General features: G+C 35.4%; 2 protein-coding genes across 5 annotated transcripts; both read left to right on the top strand.

Moving 5' to 3' along the window:
- The first annotated feature begins 5,293 nt into the window (after positions 1–5,293).
- On the top strand, positions 5,294–10,888 carry LOC132036259 (uncharacterized). Of its 4 annotated transcripts, none has more exons than XM_059426550.1 (3): positions 5,294–5,450; positions 7,273–7,676; positions 10,430–10,888. In XM_059426550.1, the coding sequence occupies exons 2-3, from the start codon at positions 7,320–7,322 to the stop codon at positions 10,457–10,459; spliced, it is 387 nt and encodes a 128-aa protein (XP_059282533.1). In that variant the 5' UTR covers positions 5,294–5,450; positions 7,273–7,319; the 3' UTR covers positions 10,460–10,888. The 4 variants fall into 4 exon arrangements, with proteins under 4 accessions (XP_059282533.1, XP_059282536.1, XP_059282535.1 ...); XM_059426553.1 differs by having other exon boundaries at positions 5,300–5,450; positions 7,309–7,676; XM_059426552.1 differs by lacking the exon at positions 5,294–5,450 and adding an exon at positions 5,551–5,700.
- A 2,193-nt stretch (positions 10,889–13,081) lies between these two features.
- On the top strand, positions 13,082–17,444 carry LOC132036555 (uncharacterized). Its single transcript, XM_059426911.1, has 2 exons — positions 13,082–13,237; positions 16,734–17,444. Exon 2 carries the CDS (start codon positions 16,736–16,738, stop codon positions 17,090–17,092), a length of 357 nt encoding a protein of 118 aa, XP_059282894.1. The 5' UTR covers positions 13,082–13,237; positions 16,734–16,735; the 3' UTR covers positions 17,093–17,444.
- Positions 17,445–18,478: the final 1,034 nt, after the last annotated feature.

Genomic DNA, 18,478 nt, shown 5'->3' with positions numbered 1-18,478 from the left:
GCTTAAAGGAGTTCAAAGAAATTTGTGATTGCCTCACACTATACACAAGTCCTTAGATGAAGACAACAAAGTTATAGACTTTGCTAGAGGAGTCGGGAGCAAGTGCAAGATTCTTAGAATAGTAATGTTAAACCACTTTATCCTACTTTTAATCAATTTATTACCCCTCACAGAGGCTTTCAGATGAGAAAGGATGATGAACAAATTGGACGCCACAATAAAATTTGTTGCTCAAAGATCCTAAAGAGGGAGTGAGAATTCTCTAAAGGAAGAGGACATTCAAAAGGAAGAGGTGCTAGACCTCCAAACTCATTGAATCAAGATAATATTTCGGTGGTTCACGCGCAAATCAACAAAAAGAGCAACACCATTCTAACCCTTGTCAGATATGTGGAAGAAACAACCATATTACCCTCTCATGTATTTATAGATGTGATTATTCGTATCAGGCATAACAAGAAGCACCCCAAGCTTTAGATGTAGTTTCTCCGAGTAACCAACCTGACAACAAACTTCACATTTATTCGGGGACTAGCCATCACGTGGTAGGATTCGCAGGTATACTTACCAATCCTTCACCCTTTAAAGGACATGATTTGGTAATGGTAAGAAATGGTGATAAACTCAAGATTACACATGAGGGGACAAAAACATTGATGGGAAATTGCACTTAAGGGATGTCTTTGTTGTACTTGATTTAAAGAAAAATCTCATATCGATTAGCAAACTTGTGAAAATAATGAACGTTAACTTGAATTCTAAACAAGAATCTATCGTTAAGAATAAGAAAATAGGGAACACACTGGTAAAGGTTAGTAAACAGAATGACCTCTATACCCTAGGAGGAGACTCACACTAAGCCTTAGCATCTAAGAAGTGAGAGAGTATTAGACACAGTTTCACACCAAATACGACATCCACATACAAGAATCTTAATTTTTTGTATACGGATAGGTGAGTTAATGTTAGTGAATGTAAATTCTTGAAGTACATAATTCAATGATTAGGTAGTGTATTTATTTAATTTTGAGATATTGAAAAGCTACACAATTTTTCATTGTTGACATCAATGAAAGAACTAATTATAAAACCTCTACAAAGTTTTCAAATCTAGAGGGAACCACATTAAATGAGAAATTATCATAATAGGATTTCATTTGCTAAATACAATAAATTCACGGTTAAAGACAAAAAATATAGCAATATAATACTGTTTGCGTTACATATCTTTGCCTCCTTTTTCAACTTCATTGTTATTTGTTGTTGGTACTATCTACAAAATACTTATATTCCTTCAAGCTCAACCTAGTTTTTGGTGGAAATGCCGAGGTAAGTGAGAGATTTTTTTCATTAATTCTTGACAATTTCATTTTGCAGAATTTTACTCAATATATCTAAGACTACTTTATTTGATTTTCTCTTTTTTGTTGATGTGTGAATGCTTCGATTTTCTCTTTTTGATGATCTTGAAATGTTTGAATGCTTAAAGAACATGAACAAATTAAATTTGAGTCAATCATGTCTATTGTGATTCAAATTTGCCTTTGATTCTCTTTAAATTTTATTTTTTAATCTACGCGAGATATGAAAAATGCCGCTAGTCATTTCTGATAGTTTGAAGAATATCTATTGGTAGAAAAACATATAGCCTAAGACATGAGTCATGTATGGTTTTCCACCAACAAATATTCTTCAAACTATTAGAAATGACTGACAATATTTTTCATATCTCGCGTAGATTAAAAAACAAAAAATCATGAGAATCAAAGGAGACTTGATCTACACTAGATATGGTTGACTCAAATTTTAATTTGTTCACGTTTTCTAAGCATTCACAAATTTCAAAATATTTAAAAAGAAAAAATTGAAGCATTCACACACCATCAAGAAAGAGAAAATCAAATATAAGTAGCCTTAGATATACCGAGTAAATCCTACAGAATGAAATTGTCAATAATTAATGGGAAAAATCCTCACTTACCTCGGGATTTCCACCAGACACTAGGTCTAGTTTGAAGGAATATCAATATTTTGTAGATAGTGCGAACAACAAATAACAATGAAGTTGAAAAATGGGGCAAAAATATGTAACGCCAAACAATATTATATTGCTAGGTTTTTGTCTTTAACCGTGAATTTATCGTATTTAGCAAATAAAATTCTATTACAATATTCTCTCATTTAATGTAGTTCCGTATAGATTTGAAAATTTTGTAGAGGTGTTATAATTAGTTTTTTCAATGATGTCAACAATGAATAATGGTGTAGCTTTTTAATATTTCAAACCTAAATAAATGCACTATCTAATCAATGAATTATGTACCTCAAGTATTTACATTCACTAACATTCACTAATCAATACAAAAAATGCAAGATTCTTCTACCAAGTATTTGAAACTTGTAAAGGAATGCTTGAATGCTGCAGCTTGCAGAGATATTTTTAGCGTTTGACCACGAATTCCTCTAGGTTTTTGTTTTAATTTTGGTGTCTTTTTTGAATTATGAAGCCCCCTATTTATAATTGTAGGATTGAAAGAGTTGTGATGAGGACAAACTTTTTTCGGCCAATTAGACTCAAGTGACATGACGATATTTGATTGGTCGAAACATGTCGTTTATACATGTGACACATTAACATTGACATTTGCTTTGACTAGGAATGCTATGTCATTTTGACATGTGGCGTGATCCTGTTGGCTCATTCCTTTACTTGGCATGCCACATCATTTGACACGTGACACCGGACCGTAACAAAGTGGCTTCATCATTTGAAGCCCAAATCACGGACTACCCCAATAAAACAGAACCATTAATTAAAGGGTCATTTGCACAAATGTCCCTATTTCGGGGTGGTCTTTAATTTTTGTCCCTCAAATTTGTGATCTTTCGTTTTTACCCTTCAACATTTTTGGGGTGGCATAATTTAGATTTCGCTCGGCATATTTTATGTTTAACTTTGGCATATGTATCATAACATCCACACAAATTATGTCGGATGAGGCAAAACTTTCAACACTCAACATAATCTGAAAAATATTACAAAACTTATGCCGTATAACTTAATTCCTATGAACTTATGCCGAGCGAGGCAAAAGTTTAGTTTTCGAAGATAAAAATATTACAGAAATTATGACGAGCGAAATAAGTTTGGATATTTTCATTAAATAAGTAGCAGCGACAAAAATTAAAGAACAATAAATTTATATGACCTGGCTTGATTTATTATGAAAATATTATTTGTTAGCATGCACTCCTCCGAACTACGGCTTTGAAATAATTATTTTCCAAAAATAAAATTTGGCATGATATAGTTTTGCCAAGTGAAATGGCACACGACATCTTTGTTTACCTGCCAGAGCATTTACAAAGGAGCTTTCGTGTGTGACAACTGAGGTACATATTATTTGCCCATCACGAACTTGCTTTAATAATGGCACTATCCAATAATATCCATGTAAACAAAATACACCAATTTTTCTTGCGTGAGATGAAGAACACTATTGTTTCCAAAAGTGGATGTAATTTCTCCATGTTTTCTTTCACCGTATGTAGCCTTCCAATTAGATTAGGATACAAACACAATTGTTTGTAGTTCTTTACAGACTCTAATTGTAGTCATTGCAATTACTGGTTTTGGAAAACGAAGAATTTGCACTATAGAAAAGAAGGATAAGGTAAATGCAAAAAGTAAATCAAGTGAAGCAAGGTATTAGACTCACATAAAAGTTCTTTTTTGCTAATATCTAATTATCGCCCGGAAACAGACTAATTACTTTGAGGCCAAAATTATTTGGAATAACTAAAAAGAAAGAAAATGACAAGCTATTTATACCTGTAAAGCTATAGCATTGAGGCGATTATAACCAGCACGACCAATATCCTTACTTTTTAATAACTGATCACTACCACTATAAAATGTTTTTGTCCCCTATGTTAACTTATTCACTATAGGATTATCTACCGATAGATGATTCAAACAGAAAACATATAGTGAAGCAAACCGAAAGAGCAATTAGGCCAAATGTGCAAATAAAAAGGTTCAGGCATAATATAATCATTATCAAGTATAACAAATACAAGAGTTCAGTGAATATTCTGGTTCTACACAAGTACTACTTTTCGAGAACTTAATTTAGCGATCCATATTTCAAAAGAAAATATTGAAGAAATAAAATTGGGCAAGTTACACATTTGGCCGGCATGCGAAAAGTGATTAGATTGGATAGCAAAATATACACTATTATGTATCAAAAATGTATATTTTTTGTATCTTATACATTTATATACAAAAATATACATTTGATGGCTATTATTTTGGTGGACGACTATTCAATTTCTCAACAAAATTTGTACTATGGCCTTTCAACTGCATTAATGAATATTGCCCTTATGGTTTGTTGTCAATTTTGTCTTAGCTTGACTTCTTTTGTTGTTGTACCATTTGACGTAATGTACACAAGTTGGACTAGTATGTCAAGCTCTTTCGCCTTTGTTGTGCTCTGTAACTTATCCTTCTCAAATCATCGATAACGATGTCGGTGCTCTTTTTAATGATTTGCATAAATATTATAGCAGTTAAGGAGAGATTATAATGGTTGAGGGCCGTGGTGGACTTACGACAAAGGTAAAATGGTGACAAGGGGAAGCAATAAAAGTAAAGGTGTGAGAGAGATCGTTTGGACGTGGTATCTTTTGTGTGTTTTTTCAATGTATGTCGTCGGGTGAAGTGGTGGCGTATTAGAGAGCGGAGACAATCAGTTCTTATGGTGGTGACTAAGAAAAATGAAATCTGTACAAATTAGCAAAGATGAGAAAATTTAAATCATAAGAACTAATTTAACCGTTTTCCCTCGCAAAAAGCTCTTTGTGTTGGAAAGCTTTCGTTATTAGTGAATACTCATTCCGTTCACTTTTACTTGTCCTGAGACTTTACACATCCTTTAAGAAACGATAATTGATACGAGTTTTTGAGCACAATACCCAAGTTAATTGATATTTTGTCTTAGGTCTCAGGAAATGATTTTGCCAATAAATAATTAATGCTAAAAGTAAAACATAAAAAAAAATATTTTTCACTTGATATGCTAAAAGTGATAAATAAAAGTAAATTTATTTTTTATTTTTATAGTAAATAAGTAAAAGTGAACAACAGGAGTAAAAGCATATTAAGACCCTCTGATAGCAACATATGGTATACATTTGATACCAATTATTAACAAAGGATAAATTTAAACCATTTCGCAAAGTCCAGGACCAAATTTAAACCTTTACCCTTTTTTATTCTTCAAAAATGTGTTTGCTGAGGCCATTTCTGCACAAACATCTTTAAAAATGGGACAAAGTTTACAGAGTGGCTCAAATGATGCTATTTGTGCAAATCTCCGAACCGTAAAATTATTTTCATTTCCAATACAGAAAAAAAGCCATCGAGGAGAAGAACTTAATCGTTGGTATGAAGCTCCATATTTTTATTCTTTTCATCAATTTTACATACGAACCTCCTTAATATATATATATATTTTTTATTATGGAAAATATTTTTACTAATAAAAGAGAATACTTGTTATCTTGTTTGTAATTGCTTTATATTTGTTCCTAAACGTAACCTAGATTGTTAAACTTCTTATCTCTGTGTTGTGTCCAACTTTACTTATAATTTTCTGGAAACTTATCTTAATACTCACATTCCAACTTTAAATGGTATGTTTCATTCTTCTTGAGAAATATATAATTATTTGAAGTTAAAAAGTGTACATCTGCATTTAGTATTTCTGATTTATGCTAGATTTTAGATTTGTCTTTTTTTTTTTTTGTTTGGCAATGAAAGTTGTATCTTTTGGTTATTTTGTCATCCACGTTGAAAGATTTAGGGTGTGTTAAAAAATATGTTCCAATTTTCTCATATTTGGTTGATCGGAATTTTTGGAAAACAAACTCCTTAAAAATGATTTCTTTAAGAGTTAATGGTCAAAAACATACCTGAATTATCACTTTTTTCGCGAGTTTCACACCCCAACTATAAATTCTTCCCTTTTCCTACCCGAACTATCACCATCTATGTATGAAAACACACCTCGAAGCTGAGTAGGCCAACTATCAACTGTTCTCTTTTCCTACCTGAACTATCACCATATACTCAACTAGGTGTATTTTAATACATAGATGATGATAGTTCAGCCAGGAAAAAAGAATAGACGGTGATAGTTCATGTAGGAAAAAGGATGTGATAGTTCAGGTGTGTTTTTGACCATTATCTCTTTTATGAAAGTAAGAAAAACAAATTTCATTAGTGACATTCCATACAAATTGCCTCCTCCCTACCCTCCAACACACCCCACTCCTACTCCTACCCCACATAGCTCCCATCCTCAACACTCACATATCCCCACCCCACCCCACCCTAATAGTGTTTGCCTAGATTAGAGTCCTAGATTATATTCAAACACTTTTTGGACAATGTTTTTTGTTTACTGGCCGATCTCAGAAAATAAGTAAGAAACCACTTATTTTCCGGAAAACTTTTTTCGTACAAAACATTTTCTTTCATAACAAACACAACCTTAACTAATCTCAACTTCTACTAGAAACTTATTTTTATATCACATTCTCTTTGTTGCTCACTGTATTATATCCAGCTTTAACTATATTGTTCATTCTTTTTGAAAGATACATAGTTATTTGAAGTTAGGCAAGTATATATCTGCATTCAGTATTTTTTCAGTTATGCTTGATTTTAGGTTGGCTTAAAAGTTGCATCTTTTGATTATTTTATTGTTGGTAATTTTTATTTGCATCGGGTGTTTATTAACTGCTAAGTGTGCCACATGGCAAGATTAGTTAGTTTAAGTTTCTATGAATAGTTAGCTTAGTAGTTAAATGTACAGTCATCAAATAAGTTAGTTAGGTGGGTTAGAGATCAATGCAATTGTATCTATATATGCACAGTTGTGTACAGCTGGATCAATAGAGAGAATCATTTTTCACTTCACAAAATATCTCATGTTGCTCTCGTCTCTCTCTCTTAACTGTTAACCTCCATTGATGAACTCTGAGCTTGAAGCTAGCTTAGATTTAACATTTTAGCAGTGTTCATATCAATTCAGTTCAACTTATTATAGTTAAATGATTTAATGAGATGAAAATATGCATTAATCATCATGGTTAAGTGATAAAGTTCTATGTACAAGTACATATCATCTGTTTATTGGTTTGGTAGAGTAAGCTATTACAGTTTTTATTGTCATCGTTGAAGGATTTAATTAATCTCGACAGGTTGAGATTGAGATTTTCATCTAATTTTCTAAGAAGCAAAAGAGAAGATGTTGAAGTTCTTGTCAAAGGTGAAGATCCAGTTCAATGCTCTAGACCCACGAACAGCTTCATGTATGGAGTTTTTGGCTCAGTGTAATGCCCCTAAAGCCAAAGAATCGAACCCAAGTTGTCAAGTACAGGTCAAGCGCCGCACCGATGACCAACCACCTCAAATCACTGTCACCTTCGTAAACGGAGTCGAACAAACCTATGATGCCACTTCTACACCTGCACAGGACATTCGTAAGATGATTCTTGAAAAGGGTCAGTATCTTGAGACTGAACAAATGTTCCGTGAAGCTGGTGAGAAGTGGCCTGTTATTGTTCCTGATGAAGAGCTCCAACAACCATTTCTTGGTATAAAGGTGCTAGCTTTTCCCTTTTCTATTAGTGCTATGTGATTTGAGGCAAATCGTCGAACAGATTGAGTGCATTGCAAAGACCTCTGCTTATGTTTATTTTTGTGCGTAAAAAATCTGATCTTTTTATGGATTTTTAGAGAAATTGTTGTTTTGTTTTATATATGATTTTTGAAGGATGTGAGTTTATATGTAAGATTCTCTAGTGGCTTGTCAAAAAGGATGAAAAAGTGAATTTTTGTAGCTGTATTCATGATTGTGGTCGAGGCAATTCGTTGAACAGATTGCATGCATTGCTTTTAGACCTCTGCTTATGTTTATTTTTAATTTGTGTGTAAAAAAATCTGATCTTTTTATGGTTTTTAGACAATTTGTTGTTTTGTTTCATATATGATTTTTGAAGGATGTGAGACCTTATATATACAACATACCCAGTGAAATCCCACAAAGTGGGGTCTGGGGAGGGTAGAGTATACGCATACCTTATATATAAGATCCTCTAATGGCTTGTCAAAGAAGGATGAAAAAGTGAAACTTTTTGTAGTATTAGAGGTGTTGCATACTTGCATTCATGATTGTGTTACTATGTCGTGGCAAAAAATGTGCTTAATTCTGAGAGCTCTATGGAAATTCCAATTTTCTATAATTGACCCCTGATTGAGATTGTTTTTGAATCCACTTATTTGTTCTTATCTGCTGGGGTATCTTTCAAGTTTTGGAACTTCTGTTTTCTGATGCTTAATAGAACCATTCTTAGTTCGTTAGCATTTGTTACTACCCCATGAGAATTAACCAGACCAGAGAGCTATTAAAACTAAAAAGTGCTTCTGTTTTTGTACAAACTTGAGCAGAATAAAGATGTCCTACTGTACTAGTTAGTCGAAATTTGTTTACCTAATTGATTATTTGTATAGGACACAACCTTAATATCAGTACAACAACAACAAAATGCCCAGGTTAATCCCATAAAGTGGGGTCTGAGGAGGGTAGAGTGTACGCAGACCTTACTCCTACCGGGGAGGTAGAGAGGCTATTTCCGATAGACCCTCGACTCAAAGAACAACCTAAATATCAGTGGCATAATAAATACTAGACCAAGATTAACAGGTTGATATCTTTATAATCCTTCCAGTTCTCTAAAATATTAAAAGCTTGCTTTGACCTACTTATCCAAAAAAAGCTTGCTTTGACGTAACATTTTATTTCCCAGCTATAATCTATGCCAATGTGTGTGACTCTATGTCCATCTCTGTGTTTGTGTATGTGCGTGTTTATTTTTTATTCTAAATGATGTGTGAGAAAGCAGTTCTTAGAGAGCTGAAAGTATGTTTATCATGTGGGAAGTGATCAACTATCATTATTAAGGGGTCCTAAGGAGATGCAACCAAGGTATTCATCTTTGTTAGGCAGCTGAGGTCAGGCATATGTTTATATTTTTGCCCTAGTAATGGTGGTGGGCCATAGGTAGGGCATATATTTCCCAAGTCATTACCTGTCCAAAAAGATCAGTGGAATCTAGTCGATGTCCAAAGTTGGGACTATAAGTGCTGCAATAAAAGGGGTTTTACGTCTGACTTGCTACATTTTACAGGTAATGAATGTAGTGATTTTAAGGAGCTTTGTGGATTGAAACCAAACCCTTGGAAAAATTATGTTAAAATAAATGGATAAGAGACTTTGAGGAGCTTTCTGTTTTTAACCTAATCATTTGATAACAGCAAGAATTTGCTTCTTGGTAGTTGTACCGATTTTGTTGCCATCGAAAGAGTTACTCTTGTTGAGATGCTTCAAGATCAATTTAACCCAATCAGAACAGCTAAATGCTGAATGCAAAGTGTCAAATAATGGAAGACATCTTGAGAGGATATGAATGGTGAGGTGAGGACGGGGGTTCCAAGCTTTATGAATTACTAGGCACTTGTACTTAAGAAGTTCTTAAAGAGCTTGACTGAGTCTAAAGAATAAATCTCTATTTGTCCATAAAGTGGTTGATTAGGCTAGCTACCCAGGGTCTTTTTCAAAAAAAAGAGAAAGAAACGTCTAGGTTACCCGAGGAAAGGACGAAAATCCTGAGGAAAAGCAATACGAAGTGTTATTTAGGAAGAGATCTACGCTTTCAGATGTTAAAACCTATGAAGCACAGATGCCTAATTCAAGCTCACACAGTCAATCAATAGGTCTAGGTCTTGAACATGCCTTAAACACTAGCCTAATGTGCCTGTTTGTCTGTATTTCTGAATTTTTGGTTGTGTTGTCCTCTGGACCATTGGTACACCAAGTTTCACTGTTGTTATGGGATACTTTGTGGTTTCTTCGTCTTTTCCCTCTCGTTCCCTCCTCTTTACTTCCTGTTTCTCCCCTGTGTTCTGCTTGTCCTAAAACTGTGCTTCGTTCTGAATATGAAAGAGATTTTAAACATTTAAAATTACATGTATTTCTTTTTTCAGAGATATGAATCATAATCTCTCTCTATCCTTTTCCGTTTTTAGAAAATGATCAAGCTTTCTAAGAAAATTATGTCTAGCATATGTAGTGTTCTGCTCCCCAAAATTTAGAAATTATTTGTGGTTGTAAAGACCTTGTTCCATGTAGACTCTTACCTATTCGAGAGGGAGAGAGAAAGGTTCTGAAAATCAAGGAAAATATTGAATCTTTTTGCTAGCTAATTGTACCAACAAGAAGTTTGTCTATTTGAAAATTTGTTATTTCTAATGATTTATATGGTTCAGCTCTGACTTTATTTATTTTCAAAATTTCAGCCAAAGAAGGCAGAAGAGAAGAAGCAGTGATCACAACTGCACACACTTAGCTTGTTGGGGGCATTTTCTCAGAATCAGATCAACTGCGACATTACAAAGTTCTAATTCAGTGAGATGGATCTTCAAATAAGGGCAAAGCTATCTATCTTTTCTTGTTGGATGTATGTTAACAAGAATATTAGATTTGTACTAGGATCGTGAACATGCTGCCATTGTGTTGTGAGACTGTAAAATGCCTCTCCAAATTCTCATGTCTTCTACCCTTCTCCCTGCAAAAAGAATAAGATATCCTTCGTAATGATTTGATTTCATTTTGGGATTGACTCTGCTAATACTGTATCCATAACCAGTGTGTGGGTACTCAAGGGTCCTCTTTAAGTTTACCAGGCAGTTGAGTTTAGTAGCTTTGTTGATAAGCAAGCAGTTTTCTTTGAAGTGCCAGTCACTGTTTTATGGTGTTCTACGTCTCGCTTTTCAAATATTAGTTGTTTTGGCAAACTTAATATCCATCATCGTTTTCTCCGGGAATCATCCGAATGTCCAAACTTTTCCAAGTTAACCTGCAGATAGATTATGAAAAAGTAGAAACTAACTTTTATGATGCTGCTCATTAACTTGATGAAACAATGGATAGTGTCCATTAAAGTCTATTACCTTTCTGTCTTTGCTCAGTAAAGAGCTTCTTCCTCTTCTTATAAAAGATTGCATTATTGGACCTTTTTCCTCCCAAACCCAAAACCTCTCCAATATCTACCTCAGGATGAGAGGGAACTGGAGAAGAGAATATTATAAGAACTTCTAAAGTACAATAGTCATTATTACCACAAATGGGCATACTTCTCTGGTACTTACAAAAAGAAATAAAAAAGTTACCTAGTCAAGTCAGATGTACATCAAATAAATGCATGTGAATTTCTTTTGATATTTTAAAGGAATGCATAACAACAACATACCCAGTGCAGTCCACAAGTGGGGTTCGGGGAGGGTAGGATGTATGCAGAACTTACTCCTATCTTGGTGGGGGTAGAGAGACTGTTTCTGATAGACCCTCGACTCAAAAGGAAAGAAAGAATTTGAGACAAGATATAAAAAAAAATACGACAACAAAATATTAAGATAAAAAACAAATGGTAAATAGTAATACACATCGAAGAAAGTAAACTACGCGATTAATAACTCAACGCTACTAATAAGGAGAACACTCGACTACCTACTAACCTTCTACCCTAATACTCGACCTCCGTACCTTCCTATCTGGGACATGTCCTAAGAAAGCTAAAGTTGCGCCGTGTCATATCATGTCTAATCACATCCCCTCAGTTCTTCTTCGGGCTATCTCTATCTCTCCTAACTCTTGCCATAGCCAACCTTTCACACCTCTTTAGCCTACATTTCACCCACCCCGCCCCAATACGATGCGCGACATCCTCATCAATCTCCCCATCTCCTTAAATTATGGACCCAAGATACTTGAAACTACTTTTCTTGGCTAGGACTTGTGCATCGATCTTCACTTCCACCTCCACCCCCTGCGTCACACCACCGAACTTGCACTCAAGTTACTCTATCTTAGTCCTGCTTAACCTGAAACCTTTCGACTCTAGGGTCTGTCGCCAAACTTCAAGCCTATCGTTGACTCCATCACATGTGTTGTTAATTAGAACTATGTCATAAGTGAATAACATATACCATGGCACCTCTCCCTGAATATGTCGTGTCAATTCGTCCATCACCAGTGCAAATAAGAATGGGCTAAAGGCTGATCCCTGGTGCAACCCTATCATGATCGGAGAGTATTCTCAGTCGCACCCACTGTTCTAACCGGGGTCCTAGCTCCATCATACATGTCCTTAATTGCCCTAATGTAAGCTATAAATACGCCTTTAAACTCAAAACACCTCCAAAGTACCTCCCTAGGGACTTTATCGCACGCCTTTTCCAGATCAATGAACCCCATGTGTAAGTCTCTCTTTTTGTCCCTGTACTACTCCAACAATCTCCTTACAAGATGAATGACTTTTGTAGTCAATCGCCCCGACATGAATCCAAATTGATTCTCGGATATAAACACACCCTTTCTCATCCTCATCTCGACCACTCTCTCTCAAACCTTCATAGTATGGCTTAGTTAAACGAATGCATATGAATTGAAAATTCGCTTGTACCTGTTCGAAATTTCCAAATGTACACTTAAACTTTGCATGAATCCTATGACTAGGGGTGGGTTTAAACACCGAAGGATCGAAAAAACAAAACTAACCCAATTAATTCGGTTCTTTGGTTCGGTCTCGATTTTATTCTTCTTAAAATGGTTCGCTTTTCAGTTTCAGGTCATGAAATTTTCATTACATAAACCCAAAATATATTTTAGACTTACGATACATAACTATTGTTTCAACAAACTACAAAACGTAGTTACATTATGAATTTTGTAACAAATACACAATACACACACGTAATTGTGTGCGCTGATACATCTCTTTCGCGCTATTTAGTATGTCTTTGTACGATCATCTGATTGATACTTGCCACCGATTCAACTTTTTCGCCGACATGTAGCTGATACCCGCTTGATACAGCTCTTCCACCAAAACAAGTGTAGCTACATTTCGTAAATACGCAAATTGTAGCTACGTCTTGTAATTACGCTCCAAGCTGCGCTATTTGATGAAATTTTTTCTCTATATATATAGAGGCCCAAAACCTGAACCCATTAACCCAAGCCCATCCCTTCATTTCCAAGTGTGAGTAAGCGACGAGGAGCAACTAGCAACCGGCATCGGCGATTCTAATTCTCTGTTTATTAAGGTACACATTTTCTCTCTTTACCTCTTCAAAGTTTCCAGATTTTCTCTCTTATGTTCAACCCAGTTCCTTTGCGTGTGCGTGCACCATAGTTGGCTGGATTTTTTTTTTTTTTTTTGCTTGATTTCTGGTTTCTCTTTTGGGCAATCAGATACATAAATGTTGAAACTTAGTTTTTTTTATTTGGAAGAATTAAAACTGTTTTTGCTGCATTTGGTATTGGGCTCCTGGGAAACACAACATTTTGGTTTGAAATTTGTTGGATAAATAGCCAAAATTTGGTTTGTTTTTAATTATACAATGTACAGAATTATAAATTTAAGCGAATAACTTGTATGTTAAAATAATTGGCTAGTTTTAATCAGTTAATCTTAAGAAATAAAAATCCTCTGGTTAGGATTTTGAATTAAGAAGTGAGATTTCTCAGCACCTATATAGGAACCACTGCATACCTTAAAGAAAGGCATATTTGATAAACCAATTCCTCTAGCACTGGAAAATTGACTTAAGAAATAGCTCGGGATTTCACAACATGGTGAAACTCCAAGCTAGTTCTTGACTCCGTTTTTCCCAGTGCTAGAGGAATTGGTATATCAAATATGCCTTTCTTTTAATGTATATAGCCGTTCTCATCTAGGCGTTCAAAAATCTGAATTCTTAAGGAATCGAGTGGAGAAAAGTTGAGCATGTTCCTCCCTCTCCCCTTCATTTTTTTTTTTTTTTAGGTTTCCTTGGATACTGGTTACAGTACTTTCTAAGACAATACAGTATTATTTTGGGCTGAGAGAGAAATTACTGTTGCACAAGCATAATGTTGCAGATGATGAAAGTGCAAAAGTGGAGTAGCTAACTGGTACCATACTATTAATCTTAACAAATAAACTTAGAATTGACAAAACAAAGGGGAACAACTGTATTGATAATTCGCAGCAATTGGTTTTCATAGCCTTAAACCCACCTTTTATGAGCAAAAATGAGATCCCAAAGTTAATTGTCCAAACTTGGCATTCTCAGATATAAGATACTTTTAGGAAGAATAAGGTGCCAATTTTTTTTTTTTTTTTTTTTTATGAAAGAAAAGTAAGGTTCATTAGTTATAATAGTTAACACCCAGAGAATGCTGGTAAGCGAAATTGCAATAGTTAGTAGGGAGTTAATGAAGTTAATAATGCTGTCCAAGTAAAGATAGAGACTGGTGTGTCTCAAAGGATGCAAGGATCTCCTCTTTCCTTCAAAGAACATGTTTCTAGTTTTTGGTCTATCCAATCAAGTTCAAAATTGGTTAAGAGAGCTACGTCCAACAGGGTTGGGCTCATCATCCCGAACCGAAAATGAAAAGAATTAGTAGTGAAAGACCAGATCCGGTTTTTCATCAATTGTAGTATCTTTCAGGCAATCCTGTTAGATTTACAATCTTATTTCTATTATAAGAAATGAGGTTTTAACCCCCTTTAAAAGATTCCTTAAGGTCATAAAGATGATGAGTTTTGTAACAATCAAGAAACAAAAATAATGATAATCAGTTTTCTGTCGGTAATTTCTTTTTCCAGTCATAGCATATGACATTACCGGTCTTAATCTAAGGAATCCCATCCCTGACGAGCTAGATTGTCAAAACTGTTTTTGGTTATTTCCTCATAGGATATGTAGACAAACAAAAAGAACAGTCAAAAAGAGTAACAACTTTCCCTGTTATGCAATCAATTAGCACAATTGCCCTGCTTGACCCTTCATCCATCCCAAATTTCCTCCAATAGCCTTGCACCTCAAGTCCTCCACTAACTGTCCTTTTCTACCTGATCCTGTTTGCCAATTGTGATTAGTGGCGGATCCATGTATAGTAATGTTATATCTTTACAAAAGTACTTAAATAGTTATGTATACACCCTAGCTCAAAGATTCATTTGGTGGCAATGGTTATTGGGCGTACCTCTATATGTGAGGTTGGGGTTCAAATCCCACGGTTATCATGGCTTTTTCGTTTCTTTTTCTAGAATTGGGCCCATCCATAGGGATGGCTATGTCTGGTGTCCCTTCTTGCATTTTAATTAAGTACTTTTTATTTTCTCTTTGTTTGTTTGGTTTATTCCTTCAAAAACTCAAAGTTTGACACATTGAAATTCCTATTCTTTTGTCATCGTAAAATCTTGTATAATTAAACTAAGTGCCTATACTAAAACTAGTAGCAGTGGGGGATGTAGTATATACTATATAGTCAATAGGTTCAACTGGTCCACAATTTTGACATGGAATTTAGATATATATGTAAAAAAATACCATTTGTTTTAAAAAAAAGAGTTTTGACCCTATAATTTCAATAGTGTAATGAGTCCACCTCCTCGTAATAGTGCACCCGTATTCGTGAAATCCTAGATTTGCCCCTCCCAGTCTGTACCTTGCCGGGCAAGCTGTCTGTACCTTGCCGGGCAAGCTTACATGCTCCAACTGTGTCATTTTCTAGCCGCACTTGCCTTATTCTCAATCCCATCTTCTATTTTGTTGTTGTCCACATAATTGTAAAAGGTAATAAATGGGACTTTACCTCTCTTGATCTGAAATGAGACATTATTTTTCGAAGATGTTTAAGAGGAGCTTGCACCCAAGAGTGTGGGCCTAGTGGTAAATAAAGTCGGTTTGAGAACTATGAGTTGTTAGGTTCAAATTCTACCAGAGGCAAAAGCACTAGGTTATTTCTTTTTTTGGATGAAGGGCACTAGGTTATTTCTTCTGATCTATCAAAGCCCCGGTGGACAGAGTTATCCGATACATGTAATGGTGGGAGGTAGCAGGTACCTTGCTGGGATTAGTCGAGGTGTGCACAAGTGGGCCCAGACAACAACAACACAACAACAACAAGCCCAGTATAATCCTAGGTTATAGAAAAAAGAAAATGTATTTAAGAGGAGCATCAATATTTTGGAGAAAATGGTACTGGCTAATAGTAGATTTGTAAATTGACCGAAAATTGTGTCTTCAAATGATCAAATCCCTATGCACATTAAGGGGGTTCTTGCTTGTCCGTCAATTCCTTGATGACGTTGGTTCATTTTCAGTACCGCTACTGGGGATTTGGTTCGTTTTATAAATGAAACTCACAGGAGTCTGGCTAAAAGAATTCCCTTTGGTCAATGAAAGTGAAGTATAAAAGCTGAGTCTTGAATGATCTGTCATGTAGATCTTGCTTAACTCTTTTTTTTTTTTTGGGCTTGATTTGTCACTTAGCTCTATGAAGCCATCATATAGAAGGTAGCTTTGTACTCAACTTTACTATCTGTTACGAGGTTGCTTTATACTCAACTTTCGAGAAATGCAGTTTCGATTCTCACCCTGGAGCTAGTTAGTACTTCTTGTTTTCAGTTTCGAAAAACAAGTAGTACTAATTAGCTCCAGGGTGAGAATCAAAACTGCATTTCTCAAAGATGACAAGTACTTCCGGAATGTTGAGCTCTATCTGAGATTGATGATACTTTCTTTGATGTATTGTTGTTTCGTCAAGCAGAAATGGTGATTCCTCCTGCAGTTAGACCAGACAGAGTGACGAAGTATCTCAAACCTTATGTGCTGAGGATGCACTTCACAAACAATTATGTAAATGCTCAAGTAGTTCACACTCCAACAGCGACAGTGGCTGCTTCTGCAAGCACACAAGAGAAAGGCTTAAGGCTTGCCATGGTAGAAGCAAAAGAAAATACTAGAGATGTTGCTGCTGCTGCAAAAATAGGTAAGTTGTTGGGTGAGCGGTTGCAGGCTAAAGGAGTTCCTGCCATATCTGTTTTCTTTAAGAGAGAACAGAGATACCATGGAAAGGTCAAAGCAGTTATTGATTCAGTGAGAGAAGCAGGCATAGAATTGGTTTGATTGGACCACTTAACTCCGTTTCATCGCCTGCTGGATTTCCTCTCCCAGGCAAAGGATTTATATGTTCTATTTGCCCTTGCATTTCCATTTTCGTCAGTTAGAACTGGAGTCTTGCAAAATGGAGCAGTGTGTGATTTGCAATGTATAAGATGTCACTTTTGACATTCTGTGTGTTTTGAAGCTTCGATTCCAAGAACGCAGTTCATAGCTCCTGGCCCCCACATGCCAGATGGTACTTCGGGTTAAATTTAATTTAGGAAGTACGAGATATGGTTTCTGTTTCGGGTTGAATACCTGAACTTGAAATTCAGATTAAGAAACAGATTAGCAGATGATGCTTCTATTATTGTCTAATAACTTTATAGACTTTCAAACTGAGTATTTATACGTTACGACATATGTTTTATTTTCCCAATTGCGAGTGTGATAGTTGTCTTTACTGGAGTTTTGATGGAATCAAGTAAAATATCTCAGTTACAAAAAAATTGTATTTGTGCATGGAGGAGAATATGCCTACACAAAAATAAAGACAAACTAAGTGGAGCGCTGATTTTAAGTACACAGATGCCTCAATAGCTTATTCGAAGGTAAAAGATCTGACCCGAGCAACATCGACAAAATGAAAACTAGTGGAATGACAAAGCTAAGTCTCTGCTTCAATAAACTTGCTTTATCATAAAGTAGGACGGCAATTTGGAGATTCAGGATTATAGCTCATTAAAGTGGATTTCTCCTCCGACTAGTTGGGTGAAACTGAATTCTGATGGACGTTCTAAGAGCAATCCTGGACTTAGTGGTGGAGGAGGAATTATTAGGAATGCACAAGGAGATTTGATTACTGCATATGCATCAAATTTGGGACACATGTCTAACAATTTGGCAGAGGCAATGGCCCTACAAGTTGGACTTCAATGGTGCAAAGACAAGGGAATCAGATTCCTTGAAATTGAAAGTGACTCTCTTATGCTTGTCAATTGGATCAGAGATACTAGCAAGATCCCTTGGAATATTGCTTCTGTAGTGCTTAATATTAGAAGATTATTCGAGTCGTTTGAAGAGATCAACATACATCACTGCTATAGGGAAGCAAACAAGGTTGCCGATGTGCTTGCTAATCATGGTTTGGAATGCATTGATACAAATTGGTTTTCTACGTATTCCCAACTGCCTTTGAGCGCTAAAGGTGTTTACAATATGGATAAGCTCAGCTTCCCATCTTTTAGAACAAAGATTTCTCAAAGATCTTTCAGTCTTGACAAGCATCTACAAAAGATTTATCTTTATGATGTTCATTAATTCACTTTTGTATAGACAGGGGAGTAAATGTATAGGTTAACATCTCCCTCCCTCTTGGAACATATTTTTGAGATCTTACATGCTAACCTA

The sequence above is a fragment of the Lycium ferocissimum genome, chromosome 11 (assembly GCF_029784015.1).
Source record: "Lycium ferocissimum isolate CSIRO_LF1 chromosome 11, AGI_CSIRO_Lferr_CH_V1, whole genome shotgun sequence".
Classification (NCBI taxonomy): domain Eukaryota; kingdom Viridiplantae; phylum Streptophyta; class Magnoliopsida; order Solanales; family Solanaceae; genus Lycium; species Lycium ferocissimum.
Note: the sequence above shows the minus strand (reverse complement) of the source record. Positions and strands in the feature narration are given on the sequence as shown.

Excerpts from the sequence above, each read along its gene's own strand:
- LOC132036555 (XM_059426911.1), top strand. The coding sequence starts at position 16,736 with ATGGTGATTCCTCCTGCAGTTAGACCAGACAGAGTGACGAAGTATCTC.
- LOC132036259 (XM_059426550.1), top strand. The coding sequence starts at position 7,320 with ATGTTGAAGTTCTTGTCAAAGGTGAAGATCCAGTTCAATGCTCTAGAC. Across the intron at positions 7,677-10,429 it reads AACCATTTCTTGGTATAAAG|CCAAAGAAGGCAGAAGAGAA; the intron begins GTGCTAGCTTTT and ends TCAAAATTTCAG.